This window comes from Gymnodraco acuticeps, unplaced genomic scaffold, assembly GCF_902827175.1.
Source record: "Gymnodraco acuticeps unplaced genomic scaffold, fGymAcu1.1, whole genome shotgun sequence".
Classification (NCBI taxonomy): Eukaryota; Metazoa; Chordata; class Actinopteri; order Perciformes; family Bathydraconidae; genus Gymnodraco; species Gymnodraco acuticeps.
Genome location: NW_022990225.1, coordinates 1050969 through 1070227, shown reverse-complemented (window position 1 = coordinate 1070227; position 19259 = coordinate 1050969). Strand labels below are relative to the sequence as shown.

At 41.9% G+C, this 19259-nt stretch overlaps 1 protein-coding gene across 3 annotated transcripts in view; it reads left to right on the top strand.

Annotated features, from left to right (window-relative positions):
* LOC117547925 (protein O-mannosyl-transferase TMTC2-like) overlaps positions 1–18937 on the top strand; it is a 59909-nt gene extending 40972 nt beyond the window's left edge. For all 3 annotated transcript variants that reach the window (XM_034218831.1, XM_034218832.1, XM_034218833.1), the window contains exons 3-12: positions 31–865; positions 1726–1840; positions 3075–3160; positions 3808–3992; positions 4173–4251; positions 6050–6171; positions 8729–8810; positions 10967–11081; positions 13577–13640; positions 17181–18937. In XM_034218831.1, coding sequence (XP_034074722.1) covers positions 31–865; positions 1726–1840; positions 3075–3160; positions 3808–3992; positions 4173–4251; positions 6050–6171; positions 8729–8810; positions 10967–11081; positions 13577–13640; positions 17181–17282 — 1785 coding nt within the window. In that variant the 3' untranslated portion in view covers positions 17283–18937. The remainder of the gene's footprint in view (positions 1–30; positions 866–1725; positions 1841–3074; positions 3161–3807; positions 3993–4172; positions 4252–6049; positions 6172–8728; positions 8811–10966; positions 11082–13576; positions 13641–17180) is intronic.
* Positions 18938–19259: the final 322 nt, after the last annotated feature.

Below are 19259 nucleotides of genomic sequence, written 5' to 3'. Positions count from 1 at the left end.
GCATGACTCTTTTCCGCTCCTCTCTTCCAGAAGAAGAACGTCAGTGTGTTGCTGAGCCTCTGCGTGCTTGCTTCCTGGGGAGTCATCCTGCTGTCGGCTCGCCTCTACTGGATGGGCAACAAGCCTCCCAACTTCTCCAACTCTGACAACCCGGCCGCTGACTCGCCACATTTCCTCACTCGAACCCTGACGTTCCTCCACCTGCCGGTCGCCAACGCCTGGCTGCTGCTCTGCCCCGACAGGCTAAGTTTTGATTGGTCCATGGACGCTGTGCCCTTGGTCAGGTCCTTGGCTGACTGGAGGAACCTTCACACTGTTGCCTTTTATGGTGGATTCGTCCTCCTGGGTTTGTTTGGCCTTCAGGGCCCCACCTCTAAAGCCAAGGAGACCAATGGGAAAGCCTATGTGACTAATGGGAAATCAATCACTAATGGGAATGGCTGCCATGCCCCCGACACAAACCATAACACAGACCAGGGGCCGCCAAAGACCACCCTGAACGGGTCAGCAGGACTCCACCAATGCCCCCCACGGATGACCCTCCCCCCCACACAACACCTAGTCCTGTTTTCATTAAGCATGCTCTCATTGCCTTTCCTCCCCGCCACAAACCTCTTCTTTTATGTAGGTTTTGTGATTGCAGAGAGGGTGCTGTATATCCCCAGTATGGGCTTCTGTTTACTGGTTGCTGCTGGTGCACGGACATTACACATCAGACTGAGGACTAAAGGCTGCAGGGCCTTACTGATGGGTCTCTGTATGGGACTAGTGCTGCTGAACGGACTCAGGATGGTTCAGAGAAACAGGGACTGGAGCAACGAGGAGAATCTCTACAGGTCAGGGATCGGTGCCAACCCCGCTAAAGGTAGGTTAGGAAACTCAGATTAGGGATGTGTATCCAATGCCAATATGTGTCAGTGGTATATTTCAATATATTTCTTTAGCTTAGTCGGATTCTATATTGTAGGGTATTCAATTTATTAAATATTTTCTTTATAGTATGTATTATTCAGACACTCTAGTGCAGCAGTTCCCAACCTGTGGGCGGCGAACAAATTGCAAGTGGGTCGCCAAATAATTTGCAAAACATTATGATTTGTGTTCATTATTCGATTTTGATTTTGATTTTAACCTCTTTTCCTTTCTCTTTCTTGATCCTCCTTTGCAACGGTCATTACAGTCCTTGACAGCGGTCTGTACTACTGGATTAACAACGTGTCACATGTTCTGAATTGACCAATCAGAATTTGATTTAGCCTCCGTATTGTTTATCATTGAATATGGTCCGCGAACATCTTTTAGATTCTTAAGTCGGCCCTCAGTTGAAAACGGTTGGGAACCGCTGCCCTAGTGATATACTGTATGTCCTTTTTACTGTGCATTTGTATATACTTGCTGCTAATGTAAAAAATTGTTTTAATATTTCTATCTTTTAAATATTTTTAAGTCGTGAAATGCTTGACAACATTGCTGCTGTGACAATTATTTCCCAATTTGGGATGAATAAAGTACTTATCTAACATCAATATTAGTACCAACTGAAATCTCAGCGCAGCACAGAGTATGGAAAGCTGATTTAAAGACATAACATTGAATGAGGAGATGGCACCTTCTTCGAATCCACTGATTCAAAGTTCATTTTATGTTATTTATTTATTTTAAATCAATACCAAAAGTGTGTTTACCTGAAAGTGCAACCCTTTCACTGACACATGTCTCCTGCAGCCTGGGGAAACTTGGGGAACGTTCTGAAGAACCAGGGCAAGATGGCGGAGGCGGAGAAGGCGTACAGAAACGCTCTGCACCACCGAGGGAACATGGCTGACATGCTGTATAACCTGTGAGTGTTAAAGAGCCCCCCCCCCCCCCACCTCCCTCCTGTTCGCAAAAGCGTGACACAAACAGATTCAGATTCCTGCCATCCATCACTTGAGATCGCAGAGGCAGAACAAAAGGGAAAAAAGGAGCACTGACAGACAGGAAGAACTTAAAGAAAATAGATCCAAACCATGAGAGAGGAGAGTGAAACTCAGAGCTAAGCGTGATGCAAGAGTGTGACAAAGAGGAAATAACTTCCCAGGTGGCTCTTTGTACCTTCTGCCTCTGATTTGATTGGTCTTGGTTTGTGGGGCCTGGGGGAGGACACAAAGCCACTTCCAATCCTGCAGCACAGAGTGAAAGGTGGCAGACCCTCACAGCTGACTCTCTCCCCTCTGCTCCTCTCAAGTTTCAGCTGTCAGGAAGCTGGCAGAGCAACATAGGGAGCAGGGAGACCAAAGGAAGGTGTTCCTGCACTCTGTGAAGCTGAGGTTCTATCTGAATGTGATGGATGGTTGGCAGTGATGGATAGTAACAAAGTACATGTACTCAAGTAAAAGGTTGAGGTACTTGTACTTTACCTGAGTATCCGCAGTTTATGCTGCTTTATACTTCTACTCCACTCGATTTTAGAACCCAATATTGTACTTTTGAATCTACTACATTTATTTGACAGATTTGTAGTTCCTCTTAAGGTTCAGGTTAATAGCTAATACAACATTTAAATCAATTATTTAATAAACTTTGACATTATAGGTTAAGATAACCAGCAGCATTATTCAAATTAGCTCTATATTGACAAGTTTTGATAAAAACATATAATGGTAACCCAGTAACTCTATATACAGTACACCATTTTTAATTCTGGGCCATTACGCATAATGAGTACTTTTACTTTTGTTTCTTAGAGTATATTTGGTTGCCGATACTTTTGTACTTTTACTTGAGTAACATTTTGAATGCAAGACTTTTACTTGTAACAAAGTACTTTTTAAACTTGCTACTTTGACTCAAGTAACAAATCGGAGTTCTTCCTCCGCCACTGACGGTTTGGTATATTGCAGTTCATGTATTGATATGTTTGATAAGGGAAATAGATGCTGCTCCAGTGTTGTTGATTTATTTCTCAGCTTCATTCATCACTTTGCAATTATTTTGGGTAAACCTTCACTGATTTAAAAAAACAATGCACATCCTTGTTTATGCAGCTGTTGGTGTACTATGTCTCAGATTGTTGATTTTCTCTGGTCTATCAGTGGCTTGCTGCTGCAGGAGAACGAACGTCTTTCTGAAGCGCTGCAGTATTACAAACTGGCCATTGGGAGTCGGCCAACACTGGCATGTAAGTAAACCTAAAATAAGAGTCTCTTTTTGTAGCAGTGGTTGTCTATGGTGCCATTCATTATTAAATATAAGTGAGATGAAGTTCCGTAATCGGATTAGCATCTTGGCCCAATTTCAAAGCTGAATGAGACATGGCTCATTTGGAGGGCCATATTCAGGCTATTTCAGCCTGACGGTGAAACCATGAGATTCAATCTCACAGTCGAGTGCTTGCATGTGAGATGAGGGACCGTCTTTTACTGTACCAAGGACACTTTATGAGGGAGGGAAGGGCAGATTCTAGACTTTTCAAGTTAATACGTTATCTTCAAATGTCCTTTTAGCCTAATTTATTTCGATTTCTTACCTACTATTATTTGAGTAGTCTAATCTGCCTTTGACCTCTGCTGTCTTCTTTTTGCTTCATTATTGCAGCGCCATCTTACAGTACTTTATTGGTAGATCCCCCTCATCTTTCCAATATAAAATACTCAACCAATGATGGTTATATCACATATATCAAAACAGATCTAAAAAAGTTGGCGTTATATAGAATCAACAATTTTGGTTTTCCTAACAGAAATGTAGTTGTTGTCTTTTGTTAGTCTGCGTATTAAAATATAATTTGGACGGCAGATTATAATGAGTTTCCCCCCCTCCTCACAGCAGCCTACTTGAACACGGGGATCATCCTGATGAACCAGGGCAGCCTGGAGGAGGCCAAGCGCACCTTTCTGACCTGTGCCGACATCCCTGATGAGAACTTAAAGGACCCCCACGCCCACAAGAGCTCTGTCACCAGCTGCCTGTACAACCTGGGAAAACTGCTCCACGAACAGGGCCATCAGGAGGTCAGTGCATCTAGGTTTTCCTTTCAGCTTCTGCTTTAAAACCTAACTTTTAATTGTTGTGCTATGTGAAACTAGGAAAGTCTGTTTTGCCCAAAGTAATCAACCCTCATCAATTACAAAAGGGTATTATGCTGATGCAATGCAAACAATGGACTTGCTAACTTTGTTCTTCCATCCCAGGAGGCCCTGTCTATTTATAGGGAAGCGGTACAGAAAATGCCCAAACAGTTTGCACCACACAGTCTTTTCAACATGATGGGTAAGTCCCCGTTTAGTTTTAAATGCAGAAACTGAAATAGCAGGATTAAAAATTTGGTGCGATTTGCTTTAAAATGTATTTTACATTTATTTTAATTAGGGAACATAAGTATTTCATATCGTAAAACAATGTAGACCTCGGACATGCTTGGCTTGAGTTTCAGTGATGAATTTCATATGTTTGTTCCTTTTCTAAATGTTGGTCTTCCATATTATCTGAGCTTACAATATACCCTTGAGAGGACTTGAAGCACCTGTTTGAATCCAACACTGCAGACTCAGGCTGGAGCCAGACGAGGACGATAACGCAAACGGACCGCAATCGTTATCAAAAAAGTCTACCGTCCATACGCAACAGGCACCAGAAACGTGTCCGTTCACACGAGACCGCTCGAAAGCGCTAGAGACGCTGTAGTACATATGCCAGGCCTGTAAGTGGCGCTGTAGTCCTGCCACAAAAGCAGCGAAGAAGACTTCCCTTGCATGGTTGCCATGGTTGCCCTTCTGTTTATTCTCCGCTGTGGACGCTCTGGCTCTTTTTCTCCCTCCCCGAGGCAAGCGTTTGCTCCTGCTGTATATCTCTCCGGTTGGTAGTCCACCAGCAGATGACAAACACCCACCTCTCCGCCTCTTCCAAGGGACGAGGGGACCGTGCGGAAGAGTTGCAGTTCGCCAGTCAACATGTCCGTTAAAGTTGAAATCTTCCGGACAAAATTAGAAAAGTGCCGGTCAAAGGTCTTCTTTGTTATTTATTGAGCTTTAAAACAAATTAATAACGACTCTATATAATAATAAAAAACGGAGCCTCTCTTTTCCTCCCCCTCTTCTGACAGCCCAGCAGCTGATCTCTGAGCAGGAGAGGTGGGGAGAGGCGGGGCTATTGCTTCAACGTTATCAGGAAATGATCGTATAGGCGTAAACACGGAGCTGTTTGCCCCCCCCCCCCCAGAGCGTTTCGTTTGCAGATCTACCCACCTTGGGACCCGTTATCGTTTTCTGCGTTTCCATGTCGGCCTCGTGTGGCCGAACCGTCTATCTGATAGTGAACTGTAGCAGATACGACCGTTATCGTCCTCGTGTGGCCGGGGCTTCAGTGTCCTGGTGCAGAGCATTGAAGCTAATCCGCGCAATACATCACATCCCTCTGTTATTGTAACACTAGTGACATTATTGGAAGCTCATCCTGACGGCATAGCTGAGATTACAAATAGATGTCTTCCAGTATTCCTTCAACGAGTGAAATGAGAAAGGGAAGTGTGTTTTGTCAGGTGCGGGGGGGGGGTGAAGTGTGCTTTAGTGCACACTTAGTGTGATGTCCAGGGGATTCTTTGTTTAAACTGCTGTCATTTTACCCCAGGGGCCAACAGCATGTCCTCAGATCAAACAATCTCAGTTTTAAAACAACAATTGTTCTTTTAGAGGAAGAACGTACATTGTTTCATAATTCAATGCATCTCTGACTCTTACAAATTAAACTACAATGCTGACCAACATCCGTTTCCATGCATTTATGCAGATATCTGTTTATAGAGATAAATGTCCTTTTTGTTATTCTATACAAATTATTACTCATTTATTCTTATTTAATTGTATTATCCCTTGTGTACTATTTGGGTCTCTGTCTTTTTCTGTTGTTGCTATAACTCTTCAATTGATCTAAAGGTCCATCTAATCGTATCTTAAACCCAGAGGAAACTGTGCACCAATAACGCAACACTTGTGCATATTGTGCCTAAGGCTATTCATTTAATGTCCTACGTAAAACACTAATCTTTCCTCCTGCTCTGTGTTGTTTTCAGGAGAGGCGTACATGAGGCTGAGCCGGCTGGAGGAAGCAGGCCACTGGTACAGAGAGTCCCTCAGGGTGAAGCCGGACCACATCCCTGCCCACCTGACGTACGGCAAATTGCTGTCCATCATGGTGAACACACACACACACACACACACACACACACACACACACACACACACACACACACACACACACACACACACACACACACACACACACACACACACACACACACACACACACACACACACACACACCACACACACATACACACACACACCACACACACACACACAGGGAGAATCATGAGGTGAGCCCAGGCTTTGTCTCTGAAATGACTGCAGTGGTTAACTACTTGGCAGAGTTTAATTAAACGGGACCTGAAGAGTAATGAATAATTCATATTAGCGAGGCGAACCCACGCTATCGATTGTTCTGCAGAGCCTGGAGAACTGTGATAATTGTTATGAGGTGTGAGCTCCCCACTCTGAGAGCTGCATGCTTAACAAGCTCTCCCCCCCGATCAGAAGTCAGCTAGAGGAGTTGTGATGCATTCATGAATATAGTGTTTGACCTCTAGACTAGTTGCATGAAAAGAGGATTACACAGTGAGAAAGAAGAAATGAAAGAAGCGATTAATACCTTTTCGGTGGCCTTGGATCGACCCTGATCTAGGACTGATGCTAAATAGCTTTAAAAAAATATATATATAGCTCCATAATTTCTCTTCTGAAGGTCGCAAACGTGGAGAGTGCGTCTGGATGAAAGCTATCCCTCTGTGTTTGGATGAGTTCCAGATTTGTCTGTGTTTTCCATCCCTCCCAGGAGACATCAAGGGCACAAAAGTTTGCCCAACTTCTCCCAAACGTTACCTCCCCCCCCCCCCCCCCTCCGATGTTTGTTCTGTGCAGGAAAAGCTCCCACTTCCAACCACCTCGACCACTCCACAAAAACAGAGTCAAGTTTAGATGTGGGAGTTGAACTGTCCCCCCCCCCCCAGATATGTTGGCCCCCTTCCCTTCCTCAGGCCTGGGTGCTGAGGAAACCTTCAGGGTCTGACAGTGCTGCAGCTGCAACTTCTGATCATTTCCTATCTTTGTTGAAAGATTTGAGGATACACACATTCACGTTAAGAACAGGTTCAGATGAGAGTGGCCCGGTGTGGCTGGACATCTGCTGCCCCCCCCCCCTCAGGCTCAGCACTGCTGATCCATGCAGGGCCCCGACTCTCAGAGGCCCCCTTCCAGTACTACAGGGCTTAAGGAACAGGAGATTGGATGGACCCCGGACAATGGGCCAGTGGACAGGCTTATAATGCAATTACTCTCCTTCCTTATTGAATCACTCCACCAGCTACATTTTTGCCGAAGTCAATCGACTATACAGACATGGTCAAACTGAAGTCTTGTACTTTGGTTTACCCCGACGTGTAATGTAATGCTGTACTTTTGAGCAGTACACATTAACTTTCAAAGTCCCCATTCTTAAATCCACAATATTTAAAGTTGCAACCTGATAGTGTTGAGCACGTCCACATCCTTCAGCAAATAACAAGTGCATTTTAAGCCATTAATGTAGCCTCATTACTCCCCAAGGTCAAAGTGATTCATAATAAGTCCAGTGTAACATTAGAGCCCTGCTGTCTGTCAGAAAGCTGCAGTCAGATGGGTGAGGCGTGTTGAAGGGAGAGCTGTGGTCTGTCCACACTAAGCTGAGTTATGAATTTGAACTCAGCTGTGCATTTAGATATATTCAGCACTGTTGCTCAATTATGCAGAAACAAAGACTTACACAGCAATACATCAGTTGAAAAAAGAGCACACCACAAAATTGTCTTTTGATAGTATTTCAAAATAACATGATTAACATTGACCTTATACCTTTCATACATGGACTACAGTTCAGTTCTGATGGATGTCTGGGGGAAAAGGGTTCATTTAATTTAAAGAGAAAAGTGCCAAAGAAAATGTGAAATAAGCCATCGAGGCCTGATCCTCGCTCATTCATTTGGAGCGATTGGGATTGTATGGGGAAAAAGTAATGAAGCAAAGCTTATAGGTCCAGTCCTCTCATTTCTTGTTCCATTGGCAATATGGCACACACACAAACCTTTTGAAGGTATGGCTAGGCATGTGAAGTGGTGTACTGTATTCTTTATGAGCAGCAGTTTCCTGCCATTACCTGTGTGTAGCTGTGTGTGCCTGTGAACAGTTGATGCACAAGATGTCCAGCTGTATTCATGATATACACTTGTGTTGCATACACTGATGATATTCAACTTATGTCTTTTTAACATTGTATCCCGCCCACTATCATTTCTAACTAGAGATACACAAGATATATGTTATGGTCATTGTGATGTATTGGGCGATAAACACATTGTGAAAGACTGAGATATTGCAGTTAGATCATTGAAAGAAGTGGAACTAGTGTGGGTAGAAAATAAACTATAAAATATAACTGCTATTCTATATTTTATTGGGTGTTTTGTTAAATGTATTTAATAATAATACTGTCATAGTGTTTTATTCTATCTTGGCAGTTTACTGCAATCAGCAGAAAGGCAGAACTAAGCTCTTTAATATCTGCGTAAATATTACAGGTGACAAAACAATGTTTTTGCAAGGAACTAATTATGAACTTGAATATCAGTTGTAATCAATTATTTCCTTCCTTTTCCTTTTAGGGGCAGAAGACCGAAGCAGAGAGGTACTATCTGAGAGCTATTCAGCTGGACCCAACTAAAGGAAACGGCTACATGCACTACGGTGAGAACAGATATCAAAGGTTTCCCTTGCAAAACAATTCCAGCAAAGCCTGTTGGACACATTCAATCATAAATATACAGTATGCATGACCTCAAAATGTTTTTGGTTGTCAGAGCTATGTGAATACAATCCTCCTTTTCTAACAACTTGCCTGATTGCCTGATCCAAACATCTGTGCAGCCTTTGAGCTTTACTGTAATGCCCAGGCTTTGCTGCAGTAAGCCGTACTCAGGTAATCATTAGGGTCTTTAGACTCTTATCCCAGACCTATACTTTGTAATGTCAGACGCAGGGTCATTAAACGCACCAGGTCCTCTTAAAACTTAAAACCACCCTGGTCTCATAGCTCATGTAACCTGATAAGGGTTTTTGAAAATAATCAAATCAGTGTGGTCATTATTTGGAAGTGTCAAATACCGTGCTGTTTTTATACATTTTCTCAAATATATTATCTTTCATACAATCCTATCCTTAGTGTTGGTATCAGTGCTAGGAGTGTTTGAGATATTGCAGATGGTGCAAACACGCAAACATGCATGTATGCTATCTGAGTGTGAGGACAGGATCAGAGTACACTGTTTACCATTGGGGAGATAGAGTACAACATGATACTGAGTTCTGCTTGTGCTGCTGTTAATGCAGTTCTTCATATCATCCTGCAGCTCCATGTGGCTATCATCAGGATCTTCATTCACAGGAAATGAAATCTGTCCCAAAGCACCATTCTGCGTCTCCTCTTCCTTATCTCTCTCCGTCCCTCCTGGTGCTTTCTCTGGATATCTCTGCGTTCTAGTTCAGCCTGGTCCCTGGTGAGGCATTGCTTGCTGTCTATGGACCAAGCTGTTTCCCCTTAAACTATTTTTCTCCCTCTCTGGCTATTTTTCTTTTTTCAATGTTATCTTGTAGCTTCATGCTATAGGTGATGTTTGTTTGGGCCGGTCCCCTCCTTTATCGCACATCTGGCTGCTCTAGCTATCCTGGGTTCACTGGATGAGCTCCAGGTGTGAGTGTGTAAGGAGTGATGCTATCTGTCCACATTATAACACAGCGGATGCACACAAAACACACACGTGAGAGAGAGTGCGAGGAAGCGAGGACACAGAGGGTGATAGCTAAGAAGCGGCCCCCCTTTCCTGCCATTGTTCACACTAATGAATACTCCCCTAATTCCCCTTCCACTTCCTACACTCGGTAACATCTGCAGCTGAGATCTGCTGTTCATTTATATCAGTGAGGAGGCAGAGTATTGTGGGTGCAGCACCAGGTGGCCGGACTCCCACAGGAGAGCACATGAAATACCTCCATCTCATCTGTGCTCTCAAACATCATCCAGCAAGACAAAGAATCCTTCCACATTTCTCTCACTGTCTCTCCTTGTTGCATTTCCTGTATTACTCAACATACTGTTTATTTCACCCCATTCATCTTCCTTTGCCTCTCAGCAGATGTCCACCTGTCTGTCAGAGCTTCTCTGAACGCTTTTCCAATCGTTCTTATATCCTTGCCTTGTTTGTTGAGCGTGTTAGCATGCTTACATTTTCTGATTATGAATTGATTCATTGTCAAGGGATCCCCAATATATTGCAGTGATGGATAGCTTGCTATGAAATGGGATACTGACATTAAAAAGTGGTTCAAATGTCAATTATAACCAAAAGAGTGGCCCGTTATGGTGGCCCAGGAAATCAATTCATGTGATAACCAAAACCAGGAGTCACCTAGGAACCATGAAAATCTGTAAAAACCTTTGTGGCCATTCATCCAAAAGATGTAAACATACTTTACTGGTTAATTGACCTGCTTGTGATGCTCCAAAAAAGTTATTACTTCATTCATATGTGTTCCCCTTCTTGGCACCCTGGATATGGATGCCAAATTGAATGGCAATCCATACAAACGTTATCAAGATATTTTAATTAAAGAAACATGAATGTTAACCTGTTGTTGGCCATAGCGGATCAATTGGGGTTCACCCTCTGGGGAACATGAATATCTTTACAAAAATCAACATTAAGTGATCCAATAGTTGGACAAACCAACCAATAGAACGACACTGCCTTTCATAACGACATACCATGGGTACAAATCATGAAAAATATGTTTTTTTTTCTACCCAAAAATATAAATGCTCTTTCTCCGTCGTCCCCTCTCTGCAGGTCAGTTCCTCCTGGAGCAGTCTCGTCTCAGCGAGGCGGCGGAGATGGCAGAGCGAGCGGCGGAGCTGGACCAATCAGAGTTTGATGTGGTCTTCAGCGCGGCTCACATGCTCAGGTTGGCTAAACTGCTGACTTATAAAAACACCCTCTGCAAGTGGAGTTTCCCCTCTTGGGAAAAAAGCATACAGTACAGAAAGTCTAATGATCGTGTATGTCAAGACATGTTGAGGTTTTTACAGACTTTGTGGCTTTATTCTTAACCACTGCCATTTAATAGGCATCCTTGAAATATGAATTATACTGATGTTATAGAATAGTAAATGTCCTCTCTATGAAAATTGTTGCCATAAAAGCTGTTATGTATTACATATATAAACAGCAGTACCATTTCAGTCCATCATAGTGATGTCTGAGTCCAAGTCTTGTAAAGATGCCATCAGAGAATTTTCCGTAAAAAATTGGCAAGCACTTGCATAAGTGTTAAAACGTGTTATTCCCAGCAACTCAAGGAAATATTGGCGCGATGTGACTTCATTCCTTTTTGCTCTATATATCTGGAAAAGTCATTACTACTCTCGCATTCATCTCAATGCAGCAGCACAGAGGATTTGTTCAAGTTGAAAGTCTCAGGGTTTGGCTAGAGTTTCGTTTAGTAAGTGAAAATCGAAATGACAGATCATTCTGCTCTAAGTGGTTATTTTCATGTGGGTTAGAGTTTGATGGATGAGACACACTGTCAGCAGCTGGAAACTGAAACTGTTGATAATAAATGTGACCAACAGATATTGACTGACTATGAGAAGGAATAAAATAAAGATCAGGGGATCAGTATGAGGAATCATTTTACTTTAATGTGTGTTTACCAAGTCACTAGCAAAGCATTTGTTATGTAATTGTTTTGGATAAAACCCTAATGCCTATTTTTCTCACCTATTCTACTTTCTTAAAACATTACTTTTTATGACATGTTCCAAAACTGTCACTATATCCTGCCAGTAGTGCAGGAGACAGATCATCTATATAAAAAGCATTTGCCTCACTCTTTTCTATAAATAGGACAAACAATAACATCATCTTGATGAATCTGGGATCAGTGCTGCCAAGTTGGACAGTTGAATCGTTTTTTAACATGCAGTGATTGCCACTGAGACTCCTCATCTCTGATTGGTTGTTCTCCTTGTGTGTGCTGTATTTTTAAACAGGCTCCAGGAGCACGAGGATGAGGCAGAGGAACCCGATTGTCAGTCTCATGAACTGCTGTCAGGATGTAGTAACAGTTTAAGCAAACATGAGAACATTTCATCTTTTATCTAAAAGGTAGCTGCAGCTTAAAACCAGACTTCCTGAATCTTCATTTACATTTCCTAAAGAAACAAAGACAAAGGAAGCATACTAAGATGATGACTGATAGCTGGTCATCAACTCCAGTGAACCCCTGATAAAGTGTTGCATGAGGGTTCTTAAGGCATCATTTACTTGAGTCACAGTCTTATAAATATGAATCACCATGTCGGGAAAGAATGGTTTCCTTGGCTTTATTAACTTTGGCACTGCAAAGTCCGGTTCTTGTACTATTTGGATCAAATGTAATGTATGGATCAGATTAACTGTTGAATCCTCATGAAACCACCTGCACGATGCAAGGACAGACTCTCTTGGTTAAGTAGTTCTTGCATTATGAAAACGTCTCTCCTCATGATACACTGATAAATAATAAGTAAAGCATCGGCAGTAAGCTGGTCGTAGTAGTAAAGTAAGTCCTAGCCGTGAAGTCAATGCCCCAATATGAAATCTTACCGACATTATCACAGTTAAGTAAAGAAATCACTGATGGCCACTGGTGAAAAGCAGAAAGGATCGTGAACTGCTCTTGTATATTTTAAATAAAGTTGATTCATCTGTATTGTGCAAGAGATTGGGCATATTAGATTTTTTGTAATCCAAATGTTCCAAGTTGAAGATGCAGTATATTATATTATCCATTAACCCTCCTGTCGCGTTCGTTTTTCTCCTTTACTTTGGTGTTCCCGGTCAAATCTGACCCGTCGGTTTTATCTGCCCCTACATTAACATAAGAAGCATTTATCATCACCACATTTCCTTTAACACCATTTTAAGCTGTAAACAATGTCTGAGACTACTGGTTCACATGAATAACTGCAGTGAATATACAAAGAGTAGACACTGAAAATCTATTCCAAAATTAACATGTTTATCAATCTGGGTGTGTCCTATCTGACGGATGAACATAATCTATGGTTACTCATTAATTTACTAGTGAGGTCCTTTTTGACCGGGTACATCATGGCCGTTACATACTTGAATAAACCATGGAGAATTCACTGAAAGTGGTGATCAACAATTTGATATGTTCAAATGCCTGGATGGTATCATAAGGTCTTGAAGCAATCTGATGTAAATTGCAATATTTATGACTGATCAAAGTAGTAAATTGGTCAGATCAACCAGAACACGACAGGTGGCTCACCACTGAGGCATTTTTAGAGCAAATACAGAGTCATGTATACAGTTTGATGAGCTCAGTGTAATAATGTGTATTAATCTAATCTGTGTTCTGACTCTTTGTTTCTCCATGTTTCCTCCCTATAGACAGGCCAGTCTGAATGAGGCAGCAGAGAGACAGTACGAGCGAGCAGCAGGCCTCAGACCAGATGTGAGTACCTGGGCTGGTGGGCCTGTCAGCGCATATCATGGAAACACACACACACACACACACACACACACACACACACACACACACACACACACACACACACACACACACACACGCGCCTGCACTGTAAATTCAATTTACAACATGCTACGTGTTACTCATCATTCTGACATTATTTGATAGTACTGTTGTTCCTGGGAATATGAAGTGGAAACTATGCTCTGTTCACCGCTGTGAACCGGTGCCTGGATGCTCTCATGCAAACACAGAGATCCCAGAGAGAGAAGAGAGAAGAGCTCTGTGTTACCGTCGCTGTTTTTCAGTTCACACATTCAGCTTCAGAGTAAATACTTGATCATCACAGTATAGTGTAACAGAGCCTTGAGGGGTATCATGTCTCTCAGAGTCAGCACATGTGGTGGAGGAAGGTATGGCTATTGTATCTTGTTGAAGTATCAGTCAGTCCTTCAGAGGGACAGGGTCTGGGAGGGGGAGTCATAGCGACCCCTGTGCTTTCTGACAGGACTTCCTGCAGTCATCTGTCATGTTAGTGTGCTCAGCGAGGGTCTGCTCTGTGACTACTGATACCATGCATTCAGGAGGGAGCGTTACACTTCCATCTTCATGCCCTTCACTAACGTATAATGTTATTTCACCACACCCTTTATAGCTACTTTTATTGTCTAATGTAGATTTGTAAATGTCAAATCACGATTTTTCTGGTCACTATACCGCAATTAACCATATTATCCTGATAACCATCAAGATATGCTTACAAGTCTTAAGATGGCACTAACACATAGTGGATTCAATGTATATTACATTTTCTACAACATTCTTATTGCATAACATGCAGTAAAATAAAACAAAGCACATTTAAACAAGTTGCATTTGTACTACTACTACTACTACTACTACTACTACTACTACTACTACTACTACTACTACTCATTATGAGATATTCTCTATTCCAACTACCATGATGTTAGCAAACATGTACTGCTATTTCATATTTGTTACTTTTAGATAACTATGTTCTTTATTATTGTATCCATAATTTGAACCATTTATCCTTGGCTTCTGTTTCTAATCTATTACTTACTGTAGCTATTTCAACAATCCATTATAGGACTTTTATTTAACAGTTTCAATTGTTTAACTTTACTCCCTGTTGGCTTGCTTTCTTGGTTTCACACACTGTCAATGGCAACACATAGAGTTCAAGTGTATTTATTTATTTTTAAATGTGCTCCTTTCAAATGTTTCCTCACACCTACTGACAACAGCTGAATAGTACTGGCTGAGAATCACTGCTTTAAAACATCTGCCTTTTTTTGGATTAGGTCTGCCTGTCTTTTTATATCCTGTTCAAGCCCTGAATCTGAGTAAATCCATAGAAGAATACTGGTTGTCCATTTCAATTTGGTTAGCCATGTGTATATATTTATTTCTGTAAGAAAATCTCCAAGTCAGTCATTATCATTCACAGTCTAGAAGCATTCATGTGCACATTCAGACACGCTAAGGGCTCCTCTTGTCATTTGTCTCAAAGTAAAGCACCTCTTGACATTTCCCTGCCCACGTAGTGACCTTCAGTCTCTCAAACATCAACTTAATCCAGAAGCATTCGAGTCATGGAAGATTCAGCTCTTACTCTGCGTGTTAGGAAAGGCAACGATTGTGTGCCTACAGGAAAAGGTGCAAGTATAGTTTTAATTTTGCACACATTGACTGAAATGCTTATTTGCACCACTATATTTACTGACAATGGTTTGGGAAATGGTCATTCTAGGGGTCCTCATGCAACAGTATACACCATACGGTACTTGCATCTAAAAAGGATGACATATTCTGGTTATTTTTCCTTTAATATCAAGTTCTTATTCTTAAAATGTGAGTCTTTTTTTTATTTAGCAATAGCTGTGGTTACCGTGTTAACAGAAAGCATAAAGTATTGTAACATCAAACACTCCTGAGCAGCTACACTGGCAGAAATACGAGAGAAGAGAATGTATCTGTTTACAGAGCAGCAAAACAAAAGCACACATTGTTTAGTCAAAAGATAATTACATCCACAATCTTATTTCATGCTACAGGTTTTTTTTTAGAGCAAGGCACGCAAGTGATTTGTTATATTGCCGGGGAGTGGGTGTGCAACCTTTTGCCTGAAACTATCAACACAAAGAATATTTGCATAGTTTTTCACAGCGTAATTCAACTTTGTCGAAAAACAACAACAAATCAGAAAGAAATGATTCAAATCAGATGTTTCATAGGGGTGGATGGGATCTTTAAGGATTATATAACTTTTAGGACAATATGATAAAGGTTTACAGTAGTGCAGGGTGCATCTCTAGAGCTACCACAGGCAGATGCTACCTTAAAAAATACTGTATATCCAACATGTGTAATAACTTAGATCACTGTGTATTAATGCAACCCAATGTTGTATATAGTCGTTTCAGTCAAAAGAAAGTAAAAAATGGCCTTACTCAATGACTCTGTCTGCCTTCCCGTACACAGAGCAGAGGCAAGGCTCTGTTTCTGATGATGGAGCCCGGTTTGTGTATTGCATATCAGCTCATTGTTTAGAATGGCAAAGGGACGCTCATTTATCTAGCTTAGTACAATATGTTTCGGCTGCTCTCTCACTGGTACAAAAAGCAGAGCAAGGGATTTGGAGCACTTTGTTGCACTAGGTGAAAAAAACAACCCGACTGGATGAAAAGAGAGCGTTGGTACTGCACTGCAGCTCCTCTCTGCATTCATTACGGAACTCTCCAGCGTGTTCTTGAAATATTCCAGCTCCTCAAGCATTCATTTGTTACATGAGGTGAGAAAAACAGGCACTTTTGAGTAGTGGAATGTAAATAAGGGAACAATCAATGTTGAGAAGAGACTCACAGTTGTGTTTGGGAAGAGAACATCTGTGAAGCAGTTGCTAAGAATATGTCAGGCACCGAGGACGCTGATGAGCTGCCCACTGCTTTATGAAGGGGTCTGTGTAGAGTCATGTCTGTGACCTGGGTTTTTTTGGTGAACTGGTACACTATTGATGGTCAAATGGTCTAATTTGGCAACTAGTTGATGTGGTATTTTTTTTTCTTTTTTTAAAGGACTCCAGAAAGACACATGTATCACAAAAACTACTCCCAGCCATAGACAATCTGTACCCGTTTGTCCCCTGTGGCACTATCAAAGGATGTCCTTTTGTCTTTGGTCATGCCTTAGGTGTAATTTAATGCATATTAGATTTTCTAAGCCTTAAACTAATTTCACCAGAGACCTTTCCTTAATCCACTCTCCATTTAAATAAAAACTGGCAAGCTTCCTAAAACATGTTTATGACTTACATAACTGTCTGTGTCCAATGTGGAGCTGAGAAGGGCAAGTTTGAAATAGTTTGCCCGGACAGATGATTCAAAGGTGGACACAGTTGCGGTATTCCTGTACAATAACCCTGAACGTCCTCACAACTGACTGTAATGTAATCATGCAGCACTCTGCCCCTGTTCTCATGGTGTCTTTTCCCTCTCTTAGTACCCCGGCTGCTCTGATGAACCTCGGGGCCATCCTCCACCTGAACGGGAAGCTTCCGGAAGCGGAGGCCAACTACCTGCGTGCTCTCCAGCTGAAACCTGATGATGTCATCACCCAGACCAACCTGCGCAAGCTGTGGAACATCATGGAGCGGCAGGGGCTCCGGGTCAGGGTGGGGGCCCGGGGAGCAGGGGAGAGACCTTCTAACTGAGAGCTGCTCTGTTCTCTCTGTGATGACAGTGTGTCCTCCAGGCATTTACAGGACAATATATGAAAGAGTTGGAGGCTAAACTCTACAAGACGGGAGAAACTAATCTTTTATGAGATCTGACCTGTGATGGTTGTGGAAGACAGCTTAAGGCTTGGCATGTTTGAGATTCAAGTGTGAAGCGCTGAATGGTCAACAGCAGTCCTGATTGGTGGATCAAACCACTGATATTACTTAGTGATGTTAAGTCGGCAAATAACTGCAAAGTCCAAAAGAAAAAGTTTTGAGAAGGAGCGTCTCAAAAAGCAGCTGAATATTACTTTAATATGATAAAAGAAAATCTTGCTTTTGTTTTAAAGCACTTAATTTGAAGGAGGATGGAGCAAACTATTTGAATAATTTCCGTGGAATGGGTTTGGAAGTGGTCAGCACTGATGAGTGAGTGATGCCAGCTGGTTGTGTTAAAAGTGAAATCCAACAATTTCAAGCATCAAGTCTTATTACAGGTAATTGTGAATACTTTCGCATAAATGAAAATAATATGTAAAAGCCTGCAGCTTCAGAGGGAGATGTCTAACAAATTGAAAGTGATGTCACTTTCTGTACAAGTTTCAAAAAGGCAAAAAAAAGGAGTTGGAAACTGATCTGTAGCCCACTCCTCATCTCAGCCCAATGCTAGCTGCTAATACTCTAACACGCCTGAATCTCTGACGTGTTGCATGGAGGTTGATGTAGGCACCGGGTTGGAAATCGATTTGAAACTGTGCATCGTGAGTTTCACAACTTTAGAGTGCAATGCTAAATCTGTTGATAAATCTTGAAAATAATCAAACCCTGATTGATACCCTCAGGGTGCTCTTGCCATAAACATATACTATTCAAACAGTAAATGCATAACAATAAACGCATGCTAACGCTAAGGCTTGTTCAGGTACCTCCCTCTGATACAGTGCTGTGTAGTCACTCGCTTAAACCAATAAAACACCAGGTTAAAACATGAAGCATAGCCAATTCCCATTGTGTTGTCCGAGTCACTGAAGATTGTTTGCACCTGGTGCATTGTAGATGCTTGTGACTGTAAACATGTAAACAGGTCATGAGGAAACTCCTCAGAGGTGCCAAAGCTTGAACTGAGTCTCTACGCCTCTCGTGCCAAGCAAGAACTGAAACGTGTCGTGTTCCTCGTGTCGATGTTTCATTTCCTGTGATCAAATGATCAGACTTAATTTATTAATACATGTTATTTTATGTGAAAAAGCCAACACTGTGCCGTGGCTGTCACAGTAGCCCACCCTCTCGTATGTCCCCATGTAGATAGGCTACATGACATTTACAATAAAACGTGTTATTTTCCTCTCTGCTCAGGGACATCAGGTTGTGGTTCCTGTCCCAGAATGCCTCTGTGACACAGAGAGAGCTTCTTAAAATGATGTACAGTGTGTTTTGATGATTGTGATATTTGGTTGAATTATAGAACATGTGTAGCTGGAAATGTGTTGTGTTTTGTAAAGAAGAGTTTTCTGTAATAAAAACATGACTTTTGCCGTCAGCAGTGTGATGTCCTCAGGGAAGCCTTTGCCTCTCAACAATGTCAATTCAGTCCACAAACCCACATGTTTATTCATGTGAATACAGAGTCTGCACTGAGTGTGTATCTGTCCTTTAATCCTGTCATGGCATGCAGGCGTACCCCTCCAGCAGACACTGGGGAGTGACCAAATCAAAGCGTAGATTTCCCATGAGGCCAAAATACCATGAAAATATTTCAGTGGGCTCTGTTCCAGACAGCAGTTTACTACGAAGCCCTATAGGGGACATGGAGAAGAAGAAAGAAAAAAAAAGTTTTAAACTTTTCATTTAGCTCAATGCAC